The following is a 16393-nucleotide window of genomic DNA, read 5'->3' as shown; positions in this document are numbered from 1 at the left end:
CATGTGTGTGTGTGGGGGCAGGGGGGCGCGGAGGGTGGCCAGGGAGGAACAATGGGGGGAAAAGGAGACATATAATACTATATGCAATACTTTAAACAATAAAGAATTTTTTAAAAAAATAAAAAAACAAAGAATTAAAAAATAAATAAAATTTAATTAATTTATTTATTTTTAAATCATTATTGTTGAAAGTATTACATATGCCGCCCTCCCCTCCCCGCCCTTTTTTCCCATTGCCCCCTACTAGCCTGCCCCTGCCCTGTGCCCCAGTCCCTTAGGCTCTTAAAGGCAATTTGCATCACAAATGAGCATCACTCTGACCCTAACAGTTTTAACCTGACAGTTTATTGGTCTCCAAAGTGAGTCCCCAAGTGACAGGAGCCACCAGCAGGGGCATCTCTAAGAGCAAAGGCATGACAAGAATCCCCTGTAGATACCCAGTGTGAGGCTTTGTTCAGAATCAACAGAATTAATTGCTCTCAAACAAAGACAAATGTAGTTACAGATGCTAAATCCTCCTGCGGCTGCCCACCAAAGTAAAGCCTTTTTAAGAAATTAGTTTATGACCCAGCAAACCCTACTCCTGGTACTTAGGATCTTGCTCTAAGAAAAAGTAACAATAGTAGTTTCTCAAAACCTAAAACTAATTCCAGTAAGACCCACCTGTTTCATTAAGCAGCTGAGCTGATCTTTCTAGACTAGACCACCCTTCATTGTCGTAGCCAAACCTGAAAGGCCAGATGGCGGCAGAGACTTCCGTGGTTGGTGCCTGAGGAGGTTTTAATGTGAATTAGGATAACTATAAAAACGGCAGGTTCAATGACCCCATTTTTCCCACCTCCTTCTACCAAAATTCATATTTCAGCAAAGCATTTTCGTAAGTATCTGCCCACATTTAATTCATAAAAATAAGGAGATATTTGCTAAACAGTATTCTCATAATCCTCCATGAACTTCTAGCTTAAGCTTAGAAGTTTGGAAAGTGAGCATTTGTAATAAAGACTGTTTATAATAGCAAACATTTAAAAATAATCTGGCTGTTGTTGCAATAGGCAAAATAGGAAAATGAATTAATTGTACCACTTACAAATAATGGAATACTGCACAGAGCTAATAAATGAGTTGAGGATATGTATTTCCACATGGATGAATCTCACAAAGATGATTTTAAGAAAAAAGTTGTAAAATATATATATGTCAGATGTCATTTAGATAAAGTTAAAAAAACGGAAGAAATACTGTCTTGAGATAGAGCATCTATGGTAACAATAGAAAGAAATGCATGGAAATGATAAACACCACGTTCAGGAGAGGGGTTTCCCTTGCCCCGGAGAAGAAGGAGCTCACAGGGGGGCACAGAGAGTCCTTTAACATGTTTGTAAAGTGGCGTGCCCCTCTAACTGAGGTATGGTGGTGCCGCTCCCCTACTGTCCCCACAAGGCCAGGTTCAGGAGCACAGCCCCTCTCAGGGTTCCTCTTTTGGGTCAGTGGGCTCAGTCAGAGAATGCACTGCTCAACCCTAATCATCATCTCAAACTAATACCTTCTGGCCCGCAACCGGGATCCTGTGAAAGAGGATGGATTAAAACAAATCCATCGCCACAACTGAAAAATACCTCAAAGTGGACCACGGAGCTCAGACTGGGAGAAGAATAAGTAGCAACTTCTAGGTGTCGGAGGGCCATTACTCAACACAAAAAGCTCAATGTGCCACCAGCAGTGAGCTGGGCATTTCATCTTTCCACAAGAAAAATTACCCTGTTTAGTGAGTGTCACATAAAGAGAATGGAACCATCAACAGAGAGTTCAAGAAGCATGGTTATATTCATCAAGCTATCCCTTTTCATGCAACTAATTAACTCTGGATTTTATCACCCCAAAACCTGGTATTCCCTCATTCCTCCAATCCTCAATAAGTGCTACTTCCCTCCATCCAGTTGCTCAAACCAAAAAAACAGAAGCCATCCTGACACCTTACTTGTTCCTCTGAATACTGTCTCTCTCCCCTACTAGAATGTAAACTCCATGAGAGCAGGCATCTTGTCTAACTCGTTTACCTTCTAATCTCTGTCACCAGGCACAAATGAGACATTCAAAGATTTATCAAACGAATGAATGAATGAATGACCAAAAGAACAGGCACAAAATCCAACTGAAATGACTCCTTTTGAAAAGAATCCCTGACATTACATATCCTCTTCTGGCTGACATTATTTGCAGTCATAAATAATAAATAAGTAATAAATAATAAATAAAGGGAAAAATAAAGAGATTATGTAATGACCTCAATTAAGAAATAGTTACTGAGTTCTGAGGATGTGCCAAGCACTCCATGAGGTGCTAGGAGCACCGAGGTCAGCAAGAGAAGCAGGCCCTGCATCTTCAGTATAGCTTTTTATTTAACATGAAACATTTGCCTGGTAATACAGATTGCTAAAAAAATCCAAAGTTAACCCATGAATTCTATTCTATGATTCTCACTGCATTATGATATACATCAAGCTTTTTATCAGAGTGGAGGATAGCACAACATTGCAATGACTTACTCTTACCCACCTCTCTAACAGAGAAAGGGAGAAAACATACATAACTGTAGATAGCAAGAGGGAAAGAAAGAGACAAGAAAACTTCCACACCTCATCAATACACAAGTTACCCCAAATCTGCAAAATGGAGGATTGTCTGTAAGATTTTTATTCAATCAAAGAATCTCACATTATTGCCTTCAGCAATATCTACCAGACAGTACAAAGAAGCCATTGTAAAACAGTTCTTTATTTCATGGTTTAGATATGTTAAACCTTCGGATGAGAAAGATAACTTCTATGTATAACAAAATCACAAGCAGTTTGCCTCTATGATGTGTGTCTATCCTGTCCCAAGAATCCAGCCCAACTTCATAAAATAATTCTATGTTATTAGCCTATGACCTAAGGGTTAAGGAGATGAAATACAGAGCCTTTACGTCATTAGATCCAGGTCTAGAGCTCAGTACAAATGTATGTATATACATACACATATATCCTACAAAATCCTATATTAAGATTGGTATTTACTTACCCTATTGCCCAACTTCCTTTCATAGCTTTTATGCCGTAGTCCTAATCCTAATAACCCCACACCAACGAGCAGCCACAAAACTAAACAGAAAGCAAAGATACTTGTTTAAAAGAAGTTAAGTTTGCTTAAAAAATAATTTTCATGAAATTATTAAACCTATTAATCAAGGATTTTGTGCAAAGGGGAAATGTCTAATTTATGAGTTAATTTTCATGTGTGACATGCATACATGACCCATACTTTAAAACCAGGTTTCAAAGAATCTGCCCTAAAAATATTCCAATAGCCATGAGATTAAAGTAAATGTAAATCATAAATAGATACAAGATAATATACGTGAAAACAACGTTCCATGAGCAGGAACCAGCAGGAAAAATCACTCTAAAGAATCAAGCCCACAGCCCTAGCTGGTTTGGCTCAGCGGATAGAACTTTGGCCTGTGGACTAAAGGGTCCCAGGTTCGATTCTAGTCAAGGGCACATGCCCAGGTTGTGGGCTCAATCCCCAGTAGGGGGCATGTAGGAAGCAGCCAATCAATGATTCTCTCTCATCATTGATGTTTCTATATCTCTTTCTCCCTCTCCCTTCCTCTCTGAAATTAATACAATATATATATTTTAAAAAAGAATCAAGCCCACAAATACTTCAGATATTAAACTTTAAGAATCAAAACATAGTCCTGGCCAGTGTTATTGAGTGGTTAGAGCATTGGCCCACCACCGAAGGGTCACAGGTTAGATTCCTGATCAAAGGCATATACCTTGGTTGCAAGTTCAATCCCTAGTCCTGGTTGGGGTGCGTGAAGGAGGCAACCAATGGACGTGTCTCTTAATCGACGTGTCTCTCTCTCTCTCTCTCTCTCTCTCTCTCTCTCTCTCTCTCTCTCTCCCCCACTCTTCCACTCTCCCTTAAAAAAAAAACAACCCAAAATCAATGTCAAAAATAGCCTGGGGTACGGATTAACAAAACAAACAACAACAAAAAAAGAATCAGAATATAAAATAAGGCACTTAACATGTTTAGAAAAATAAAAGAGGACATTAATAGTATGACTGAAGAACATGAGACTAACTCAGTGATCAGAAAAATTTGTAAAGAAATTAATAGACTTGTGGAAATAAAATTATATAGTAACTATAATAACTGAAATTAGAAACTCAATGGACAAAATGAACAGCAGATTAGACTAAGCTGAATAGAGAATTAGTGCAAGGGGCAGTTTAAAAACAAAGGTAGAGAGCCCAGTTGTTGTGGTTCAATTGATTGAGCGTGGTCCCATGCACCAAGAGGCCACCAGTTCGATTCCTGGTTAGAGCACATGCCCAGGTTGAGGGCTTGATCCCCAATAGAAGGTGTGCAAGAGGTAGCTGATTGATGTTTCCCTCTCATTGATGTTTCTATCTCTCTCTCCCTCTCCCTCTCTGTCTAAAGTCAATAAAAAAACATTTTAACAAAAAAGGAAAGCAAGAAGATAAACAAGAAAAAATATACCTAGAGAAAGTGGAAAAATAAAAGATGATGGAAATAAATCATAATACATGAGAAATTGCAAAAATAGTAGATTAAACTTTGAAGTTGAAAGACAAAGACTGACATTCCAGAAAAGGCAAAACAATGGAGACAGTGGTTGCAAGGAGTTTGGAGGAGGGAGGGGAGGATGAATAGGTGAAGCACAGGGATTGTTTAGGTAGCAAAACTGCTCTGCATAATACTATAATGGTAGAGACATGTGATCATACATTTTTCAAAACCCATAGAACATACCACAAAAAGAATGAACTCTAATGTAAACTATGAACTTCAGTACATAATAATTTACCAATATTGGCTCATCAATTATAACAAACCCTGGTACCCTGCGCTGGGTAGAAGGGGGCCTTTCCATGTTTTTAAATCCTACATAACACTATGTAGTTGTGAAATTTATTGTATCTAAAACACTATTTGCAAATTTTATACATTCAATAAATATTGTTAATCCAGTTCATTTGAAATGAGTCCTATTAAATAGTAAACTTATTTCATGTTTGACTTTATAGCTCATCAATATTCCAAAAGTTAACATATTTAATCTCCCAAAAAAGAAGAAAAAGAAATGGAAAAATAGTCTCAACTATTAAAACAAAGCATTTTGGAAATTTTACCTGTTAAATCAACTTATCTATGTTAGAAGTGAAACAAAACTAACACACAGTATTTACAGTTAAAATGACATAATATCAGAGATTCTCTTCAAAGTATTTCACCAAAAACCATAGGGAAGATAGCTGTTAATAACAATTGTTGGAACTGGGCGAAGGGTACATGAGGAATCATTATACTCTTTAATTTCATATATGTTCGAAGCTTTATATTTTTAACAAATGCTTTTTAAAAAGAAAGCAAAACTATACTTACAAAGTTTCATATATTTTTCACTCTTTCTGAAAAGCACATTTGGGTTGTTTTTTGTTTGAAGAAGAAAGTCAAGACTTTTCTTAGGACCAAATAGCATATTCAGCCCAATAATTAGCATCACTGTCCCTATCAAAAGAGAAAGAATATATTAGACGGTATTACATCTTAATCCAAGAATGCTTCCTATGATAAATACCAGAGGCCAACATTTCGGTGACATGGGCACATCCTAAGAATTCAGTTATTAAGTTAATTTATCTCAGTCCCTAAGCAGTTGCTCCAGCAGTACTTTTGATCACGGGGATGATCGTAAGCAATCAGCTCAGTAGAACCCTGATGGATCTCTTTTAATTTCCCGAATGTTTCCTTAGTTGTTAGGTTGCTGACCATGTGCATCACTATTGACCGGGCAGAGGAGGGTGGAGCTCAGAGAGAGGAGCCTTCTGAACAGCCTTAAGGACTCAGGCTTCTCCACACGGCACACAGGAGGCCAGGTAGGTTCTCAACATGGCAGTGTTCCTGGCAACAATTCTGGCCTGGATGTGGGTGTTCTGGGCACTGGCTCCCCACAGGGTGTGCATGCTGGAACACACAGTGCCAAAGAGGTGGGCCAATAAAGCTGAGTTCCGTTGGATGCACTACAATGTAGCTTGCATGGAAAGTTTATGTACTGCTAAGGTGGTACCGAATAGAGTGGAAACGGAGGTATGACTGAACACTATATCAATTAGGAACTGTCAAGTAAGAGTTAGGTTTAGGCTAGCAAAACACAACAAAACAAAAATTATGTGCCATTTCCAGGAAATAGCAGGAGAAACCCAGACAATACATGTATAACTAGTTTCTGATTGAATGCACATTCTTTTCAATTGTATTAAAAGCTACTCTGAAAATTACCAAGATTTCTTAATTTTGTGGCCTTATCAATATAGTGTCATGCTTACTAAAACAAAAAAATAATAATTCTTACTTGAGAAGGCACTCAAAAAGCACATCACGCATAATACTCTGAAGAAGTAAACTTAAGCTCACAATAGCTCTTACTTTCATTTGGGCTCTCCACATGGCAGACCCCTAAGCAAGCTGGAGGAAGGAAAGAGCAGGGCATTGCACAGGAGGACAGAGCAGGACAGAGCACACACACCTGAAAGAAACCAGAAGAAATACCAAGTTCGCAAAGCCAAGGTTATCTATCGCGGAGGAAATGCGGCAATGGGTTTCTCTAACCAGATGAGAGCTTGGGAATTCACCAGAAATATCAAATTCTTAACAATCATTTTAAATATTTCATGTCATTTTAATATATATATATATATTAGAGGCCTGGTGCATGAATTCGTGCACCAGTGGGGTCCCTCAGCCTGGCCTGCAGGATCAGGCCGAAACTGGCTCTCCGACATCCCCTGAGGGGTCCCAGGTTGCGAGAGGGCGAAGGCCAGGCTGAGGGACCCCACCGGTGCACGATTGGAGCTGGGGAGGAACGTGGGAGGTTGGCCAGCTGGGGAGGGATCGCAGGAGGGCTCCAGGGCATGTCCAGCCCATCTCACTCAGTCCTGATCAGCCAGACCCCAGCAGCAAGCTCACCTACCAGTCGGAGTGTCTGCCCCCTGGTGGTCAGTGTACATCATAGCAAGCAGTTGAGTGGCCTTGTCACATCATTAGCATATTACACTTTGATTGGTTAAATGACCAACCAGACAACTGGACATTTAGCGTATTAGGCTTTTATTACATAGGATTCCAAATCAGCCTCTCCTGACAGATTTCTAGCTCATGGAATAGAAAAACTTATGTGAAACTGTCCGAAGTAGTTGGATTTTTACCAAGGACTCAGGGGAGACGGCAAAGGAACTCGGGTAGAAGCCTAGATATGCAGCACTCACCCCAACTGCACTTCCACAGGTATTTGTTTAATTTTATCTATGATGTTTCCCCCACTACATTGAGGCTTCAGGTGGGCAAGGGCACTATATCTTTTAAGTCTTCAGCACCTGGCACTGTGCCTGGAACACAGGAGGTGTGCAATCATTTTTTTCATGAGTAAATGAACAAATGAAAAAATGAATGAATGCACAAACAAGAACTGAATCCCCTATTAACATGTTTCAGCTCTTCACTTTTTCAAAGGTTTTATCCTTGAAGCATCTGACATGTTTTACTTAAACTAAAATGATAAGCAACATTTGATTTATAGATTATACATCAGTAATTTCATCATTGCCAGCAAACAATTTTTAAAGTACTAAACTGGGATGGGTTTATGAAATTTTAATTATGGCATGTAAGTTCATAACCACTGAAATGAAAAATGTATTTATTCTATGATTTGGGAATTTTCATCATTTACACTAAGATTCACATACGCAAAATATATTTTATGGGTAAAAATATCTATATAGTAAAAGCCTAAGTGACCGTTATGGCAGAACGACCAGAACAACCAGTCGCTATGATGCGCACTGACCACCAGGGGGCAGACACTCAACACAGGAGCAGCCTCCTGGTGGTCAGTGCATTCCCACAGGGGGAGCACTGCTCAGCCATAAGCAGGGCTCACAGCTGGCGAGTGCAACAGTGGTGGCAGGAGCCTCTCCCGCCTCCACAGCAGTGCTAAGGAGCAGCAAGCAGACAGGTGGTAAGGAGCAAGGGGTCCCCAACTGTGAGAGGGCGCAGGCTGGGCTGAGGGACCTCCCCCCTCCAGTGCACAAATTTCGTGCACCAGGCCTCTAGGATAGTAAATAAAAATCATAGATAAAATTCAGAAAAACCAAAAAAAAAATCACAATTCCAAAAAAATGTATACACACTTTAACAGATAATAGCTCAATTGATGTTTCTTTTGTTTCAGGTTTAACCCATTGGAATTAAAAATTATTCGAAGTGTGTATACATCTTTTTGGACACCCCCTTTCCCAGTATATCATAAATACAAGTGTTACCTAGTACCTCTTTTATACTTTATTATGAATTAAACTTGTTTTTCACAACCAATTCATTTAAAAGGGCTTTGTAGTAATAAATATTACTGAAACTCAAACGAATGAAGAAATTTGTTTTAAGTAGTAATTTAGACATTCCTCCAGTGTTGTTTTTTTAAATCAAGAGACTCTTTTAATGAGAAGGCCAAATCATCCTATTTATTTCCACTTGTCGTGTAAAGTGCTAACTCCCAGTCTTGAAGGGTTTTTGCCAATAGTTATTAGTTTAATCCAGACCCTTATAATGTACTCACCCAAAAGCACATCTGATCTTTCTCTAGCGTAGACACCTCCTGGGACAAATTTAAAAGCTGTGCACCATGCACAGAAAAATGTATCTAGGAGATAAACTATCATGGCAATGGTCATGGTTTTCCCAGGGTTTGACCCTGAGCTGATAAGGTGTCCAAGCACTTGAGGCCACATGGACGCTGTGAAGAGGGCGAGTACGCAGCCAGAAACAGCGGCTGCCCACGTGGGCAAGTACAGGAGACCAGCTGCCGAAGCCGCTCCTGTTTTTGAGAGAGAAAAAGAAAAAGAATCAGACAGGAAAGCAGTAATAGTCTCTTCCATTTTCTCATAAATAAATAAATAAATAAATAAATAAATAAATAAATAGGAGGGAGGCTTATGGGATGACCAATGTATAGCCATTTAGAGCCAGAAGGGACCTCAGGGGCAGACTGGTCCAACCTTCACGCTAATGAGAAAGTGAGGTCTGGAAAGGTTAACGTGTCTTGCTGGAGGTCACACAGTGAGTTACTTGTACAACCCGAGATGGAATGTGGGTCCAGTGAACCTCCGTCCTGTGATACTTCTTCAGGAATGGTGGGGAGAAGGAAAAAGGCATTTTTAGATTATTTGTGTTATGATCCTAAGATCAATAAAAACTGAACTTACCTGCAATACCAAAAACATGTCCATTTAATTGAACTAGCGAGGTCCAGGACTTAGACAACATGTTAGAGTCAGGTGGTTTCTAGAATGTTTTTGTTAAGGAACTTTCTAAAGGCATTTTCTTCCATTTGAATACTGCCCCTAGTTCTATATTAGGTATGTTGCTTTCCCAACCACACTGGCCCAAAAGAAGATGGGGCCGAGATAGTGCTGTAGACACGCTGCTTTAGCAAGTCCGCGGTCCGCTCATCCCTTCTCCAACAGCCTGGGAGGTTTGGGGGCTGTGCAATCTGCCTGGTCCACAGCACACCCTTAGCAAATGCTGGCTCATTTGTTGAGCCAATCCCAAGGAAACAGAACAATTCTCCCACTTCCTGTGAAATCTTTGAGAAAGCATATCAGGGTCTTACAGCACCCCATTTTTAAAACTGTCAGTATATATATATATATATTTATATATTGATTTATATATTATATATTAAAAATATATATTGATTTCAGAGAGGAAGGGAGAGAGAGAAAAGAAAGATCAATGATGAGAGAGAATCATTAATCGGCTGCCTCCTGCACGCTCCCCACTGGGGATCGAGCCTGCAATCCGGGCATGTGCCCTTGACCGGAATCGAGCCCAGGACCCTTTAGTCTGTAGGCCGATGCTCTATCCACTGAGCCAAATGGCCAGGGCACTATAACACTTTTCCACAGAATATGACATTTTCTAGACATTTCAATCAATGTATCGTTGTGATCCACCCTCCAAGGTGTCTGCAGCAAACTCCTCAATGCTCGGGGCGAGAACTCCAGAAAAGCCAGCAGGCGGAGCAGGAAGTGGCCCCAGCCAGTGCCCCGGTTCACACCCATCAGTAAGTTCCACCTGCACCGTCACAGGACAAAGCCATGTGACTATTTCCCCGGCTTCAAAAGACCACAACTCCTACAAACAGGAGAAACAGATTCCAGGGCCCTCTACAACTCACGGACTTTAATTCCACATGAGACCTCCCACTCATAGATCTGACAATGGTTATTTTAATAACAGAAAAAAAAAATTTTTCATCTTGAGATTTAAAAATACAGAACTGTAAGGAAGCAATTAAGAATTGTCAAAACTCCGAAGTATTTCTCCTAATCTTTTTCCATGGCTATATGGTAGCATTTTTACGTAAATTGAACCATACCCTACATTGAGGATTATATTCTGCTTCTTATGTGACATTATATCCAGAATGTTTTCTCATGTTATTAATTTTTTGCCTATAACATTTTGTGTACATATATTGCTGTGAGATCACACACCGCAATATAAGCAGCCATGTTCCTATGGTTGGCCACATAGGAAGCTTCTGACACTGTGAGGGACATCTTTCTTTCTTTGTCAATTAATCTCTGACTACAGCTCTGATTATTAAAACAGGTTCTTAGAAATACAATTACTGTGTCAAGAGGTAAAGGCATTTTAAAGAGTCATTCATTACCTGTGGTCACTGATTTCCTGAAAGGTGACATGTGTCCTTTTTTCTCAGAAACCTTGCCAAACATATTCCCTTTTGAACTCTGACAAAGTTACCTTTTCTAAAAATCTTTGCCAAAATAATGATGAAAACAGTATCACATTCTAAATCAGTGGTCGCTAACTAGTGGTCTGCAGACCACTGGTGGTCTGTGAGGTCCGAAAGGTTGGCGACTGCCATTCTAAATTACATGTATTTATTAGTGAGATTAAATTTTTTTTTGTTTACAAGCTTTCAATGACTAATTTTTTTTGTTTTTAAAAACAACTTTATTATTTTACATTTTTGAAAATGTGTCCTGTGCTCACCTCCTAATTAACAATTAATCATCAATGCTTATCTTCATCAGTTTTCTTTTTTTCTTTCATTTTCTGTATTATTTTGGCTTATTTTATTCTTTTTCTAATTTCTTTTTTTTTTAATTTTTCTATTGCTTAAAGTATTACAAAGGGTATTACATATGTGTCCTTTTTTTTCCCCACCCTTGACAATCCCCTGGCCTCCCCTACCCCCCAGTGTCTTATGTCCATTGGTTATGCTTATATGCATGCATACAAGTCCTTCGGTTGATCTTTTTTTGTTGTTTACAAGCTTTCAATGACTAATTTTTAAAAGAATGATTTGATATTCTAAGGACATAAGAATGACTGTTTCTTCTGTCATAGCACAGAGAATTATCTGGAGGGAAAGAAAACACCTCTTCAAATTTCCCTTGGCTGTTACTGTCTTTTTAAAATTTACTTTCTATTTTTACATAGGCTATATATTTTTAAATCCACAAAAATTGTATTTTTTAAAAGGCTATCAATTCAAAATTTGGAAGGTACAAGAGAGTCCTTCTGACCATCGTCACCCACTAGCTCCCTATAGTGAAAGCAACCAATGTTGGCATTTCCTGCATCCTTCCAGAGACACCTATGCAGAGGAAGAAATACATATGTGTGCACACGTCTCTTCGTGCACACCAGTGGCGGCACATGGCACGCACTCTGAGTCACTGTGCCTTTTTCACTTAATTGTATGCCTTAACTGTTGTTTTGTTTGAGATGAGTCTCCTGAGTCATTATAACATCAGGAGTCTTCCAAGTCTTTACAACATCTAAGACACCAAACAGAATGAATGGTACTAGAACATTCCAATAATATTTATAATGTCTACCATGTTCATTTTCAAAAGATCAACTTTTTCATACAATAAAATCATAGGTGCCCTATCTAGTACACTGGGGTCCTCTGAATGTGTTTAGTACATTATGTCTTTTTTAAATAGAACTTTGATTTTACTAATTCAATGTCCATCAAGATTTCAAACTCTTTGCATTTACAACATTCTACTGGTCATTGCCATAATTAATTTCATGCCAAGACCCAGCTGGGACTTCCTACACAATAAAAAATATGATTGTCAACTGCAATAAAATATGTCAACTGCACAATAAAAAATATGATTTCTTTTTATACACTCTGCTTTAGGATGTGATTTCCAGAGATGAATCAGTGAAAAGTGGGCACCATTTCTAGATAATTGAGAACCCAACGTATTTCAGGTGAGCAGATCAGAGAGGGAGAGGAAGCGTGTGAACGATGGCCCTGCTTTCCTCTCTGTTGCAAAGAGCCTATTCGAGGCCTCCAATCTGTTTGCCCCTAGAGCAGCAGTTCTCAACCTGTGGGTCGTGACCCCTTTTGGGGTCGAACTACCCTTTCACAGGGGTCGCCTAAATACATCCTGCAAATCAGATATTTACATTATGATTCATAACAGTAGAAAAATTACAGTTATGAAGTAGCAACAAAAATAATTTTATGGTTGGGGGTCACCACAACATGAGGAACTGTATTAAAGGGTCGTAGCATTAGGAAGGTTGAGAACCACTGCCCTAGAGTCTTTTAAACTACCATGAAATACTCCAGGGAGACGGCAACACTAGATTAGATTTGACTCTCAAGGGTTTGACCTTACTTACTTATCTGCGGAGGTAAATCTAAGCATAATACTGAGTTCACAGCCTTTCTGTTCTGTGACTAAATGTTGATATGTCTGTTTAAAATGAAGCTGCTACCTACCTGCCCCATAAGCATGTTGCTTCTATTCTAGGAGAAAAAGCATGATAGAAATGTTTAACAAACTCTCACTGTGCTCCATGTTCCTTTTCCCAGTTGCACACAGATGAAGAAGCTATGGGTGCTCATTGCACACTCAGCATTAGCAAAATGATCTGATCCTTGTCTTAAGGACTCTCATGAGGTATCTCTTTGATGAGAAGAAAGGTTACTCCAATATTCACACAAACTTCCTCCCACCCCACAGGGAACACCTACCAGAAAACACACAAGCGAGTGAAAGCAGCTCAAGGCGACTGCAACATTGCGCTCACACAGCCCTGGGGGAGGAGGGCCTGGCCGTCCTCATTAATTGAGCAGCCTGTTGGATTTCACATCCCTCTCCATGCAAGGTGATGGCACTTGGGGGTACAGAAATTTACTTATTATGTTATTCAATCCACATCTATTACCAATACACATATTCTCACATATCCACACATCATCTCTCCTGCTTAATTAGTTTATAAAAAGACATCTCTCCAGACCGAAGCCAAATATACTATGCACACAGGAAATGCAGGCCTCATTATGGAGTTCCAAAGGAGGGCATTCCTGAAAACCAGAGAAGCAAGGAATCTTGGAGAGGGAGGAGGTCTGGCCACAAGGCAATGTTCAACCCTCCATCTCCTCAGACCTTCGGTAAACTGGAAGGCACCTGACACACGTGTCTTAGATAAGTCGTTTGGGAGATGGGGGAGGTCATATAAGCAGAGTCAGGACAGAATTAGACAGCTACAGGAGGAGAGGCGAAATGAAATAGGAGGAAGTGGAATCTGGAGCCGCTGTCATTGGCAACCACGGTGACAGATGGGCCATAGGGGCTGCAGCTGGTTATAATAGCACACGGCTGCCTTGGTCATCTCCATTCAGATGCACATGCTTGCAACCAAGCTGAACAACTAGCATACCTGCAGCTAAACTCCACATACCTGTAACCCACCAGAGTAAACTGGTACTCGGGAACCATGAACAAGTCGAAAGCATCAACCCGCTCACCAAAGCCAGCAGAATTGCACCTCTGTGGGAAAAAGAAAAAAAAAGACATGCCATAAGACTTCTGACATTATTAATATTTCATTGCCCCATCTGTGAGAAATAAAAATATCTCCTACTTCTGGGTACAGCCAAGAGATAATATGAGATATTGAGAGCCCATGGGAACCCATGTTATATACAGTCAGAACTCTAAGTAAATCATATGTGCAGTCTCATGCTCAGTAAAGGACTTAAGTTTCCTCAGACTATTAAATTATAGTCCAAACGGGCCATGTGACTCATTTTAAATGACCCTGCCAAAGACAAAAATAGAAAGTCATTGGGAATAGTTTTTATTTAGTTTGCCTCTTCTCTCCTCTGCCTCAGTAATGCCTTTGTCTGCAGTTTCTGCCTTCCTGAGACCTCTGTCAGTTGGATAAGTAATTGATAGTTGTGTGGGGTTTTTTTTTGTTTTTTGTTTTTTATTGATTTTTTACAGAGAGGAAGGGAGAGAGATAGAGAGTTAGAAATATTGATGAGAGAGAAACATCAATCAGCTGCCTCCTGCACACCCCCCACTGGGGATGTGCCCACAACCAAGGTACATGCCCTTGACCGGAATCAAACCTGGGACCCTTCAGTCCGCAGGCCGACGTTCTATCCACTGAGCCAAACCGGTTAGGGCAATAGTTGTGTGTTTTTAAAACAATCACACACTTTCATTCATTTGCTGATTTGGCAAAAACTTATAGAAGGAAGAAAAAATAATTTAACTAAACTTTTGTGGGGAAATCCAGCAGCAATAGCAGCAAAGACAGGGCACTCATCCAAGTAGCTATAATATAAATTAGCACTTACTACCTTGTAGGCACTGTTTTCAGATGTTTATGTTTAATTACATTAGCTCATTTAATCCTCCTGAGTTTGTAGGTAAATGCTATTATTGTTTGCAGAGGAGGACACTGGGGGAAAGAGCACTTAAGTGGCTGCGGTCCTACATAGCAGCGCACGTAGGACAGAGAAGCCCAAAGAGGCGCTCGGGCTCTGGAGTGAGATTCCCAGCTGCTAGCCTGCCCGTCCCCGCATCCTAAAGTTAAAGATCGTCCTGGGTCCACAGAAGACCAGATGTGACAAAAGGCCATGGAGGACACTGTTGGTCTTTTTCTATCCCCAAGTCAACAAAAATGCTTCTGAGGACCTACTATGTGCCAGGCTGTCTTCTAGGGGCTAGAGACACATCCATAAACAAAGATCCCTTTCCTCCATAGGAGTCACGTTCAGTGGGGGAAGGGGGACAGAATAAATACAATTAACCCGTAGTGCAGACTATCAGAAGCTGGAAAGTGCTATGGAAGAGTAAGAGTAACCGAGTCGGGAGGCCTGGGGTGGGCTGATGGGAAACCGGAACACAAGACTAAGACAGTGCCCTGCTCCCTCGTCCTCCCAGAGCCTGTAGTCTGAACGTCTGGACGATCCTTCAGTTTCCCAGGGTCCCTTCAGCATCCTCTGAGCCTCTCTCTCACCCTTCCCTCGTCTCTCGTATCTCTAACCCATCAAAACTTATCCATGACCCGTCCCTATAAGTCAAATCTAGTGAATTTTCTAAAGCAATTCCTACTATGATGGTGCAACATTTCTCAAACAGGGGTTCTGAAAAACACCAGTTTTCTGAGATGTGAATAGAAGTGCTAAAGAAGGAATTCCTTGTTTCAATAAGTTTAAGAAACTTTCAGGAGTCTCTAATATAATCATTTGCCTTGTGAAGCACAAAGAAAGAATGTGAGATGCAGTATTTGATCTGGAAGACTTTTTTTTTCCTCTCAGAGTACCTACTAACATCTCAAGAAATCCGCGTTCCACAGAACATAGTTTGGGAATGCTGGTCTCGTGAATTACATCTCCACCTGCAATGTCTTGCCCCGACATATAGAAGTACAAAATATCTGAAAAGAAAGCTGTCATTGTACAGTGAGAAAATGGCCAGGGATGTCACGTGACTGGTCCAAAGTTGAATAGTAGTTCCTTTTATCAGTCCCTGCCCTCAAGAGCATGGTATCTAGAAAGGAAGAAATAACTGTCACGTTTTTTTGTAATACAGAATAATAAGAAAAGATATGTGGGGGTGGAGATCCAAGTGAGTATGTGGCATAAAGAAATCCTTGGGAGAGTCAGAGAAGACTTCACAAAGGAGATGCCTGAGCTGGGTTTTGAAGGGTGAGTAAGAGCTTGCCAGGATATCAAGACAGAGAAGGTAGCCCAGACAGGGACGATCACATAAACTGAGATGGAGGACTGGAACAGTCTGGCACTTCTGAGGAACTGAAAGTGATGTCAGCCCAGGTGAAGCACAGGGATAAGATAGAGAGCAGAGAGCGTTTGTAAAAGTGAGGGGTGTGTGTGTGTGTGTGTGCGCGCACATGCGCGCAGATCCTGTCTCTGTGACCTGGTATGGGGGGTTTGGGGGGGGGGGGT

General features: G+C 40.4%; 1 protein-coding gene across 1 annotated transcript in view; it reads right to left on the bottom strand.

Annotated features, from left to right (window-relative positions):
- The window catches only part of CWH43 (cell wall biogenesis 43 C-terminal homolog), a 42659-nt gene that overhangs the window by 18104 nt on the left and 8162 nt on the right, over positions 1-16393 (bottom strand). Inside the window, exons 5-10 of the mRNA XM_023745484.1 lie at positions 13876-13964; positions 8690-8947; positions 5458-5583; positions 3061-3140; positions 664-769; positions 342-399 (exon numbers count right to left, since the gene is read on the bottom strand). Coding sequence (XP_023601252.1) covers positions 342-399; positions 664-769; positions 3061-3140; positions 5458-5583; positions 8690-8947; positions 13876-13964 — 717 coding nt within the window. The remainder of the gene's footprint in view (positions 1-341; positions 400-663; positions 770-3060; positions 3141-5457; positions 5584-8689; positions 8948-13875; positions 13965-16393) is intronic.

This window comes from Myotis lucifugus, unplaced genomic scaffold (assembly GCF_000147115.1).
Source record: "Myotis lucifugus unplaced genomic scaffold, Myoluc2.0 scaffold_549, whole genome shotgun sequence".
NCBI lineage: Eukaryota > Metazoa > Chordata > Mammalia > Chiroptera > Vespertilionidae > Myotis > Myotis lucifugus.
The sequence above is the reverse complement of the archived record's forward strand: the minus strand, read 5'-3'. Positions and strand labels throughout refer to the sequence as shown.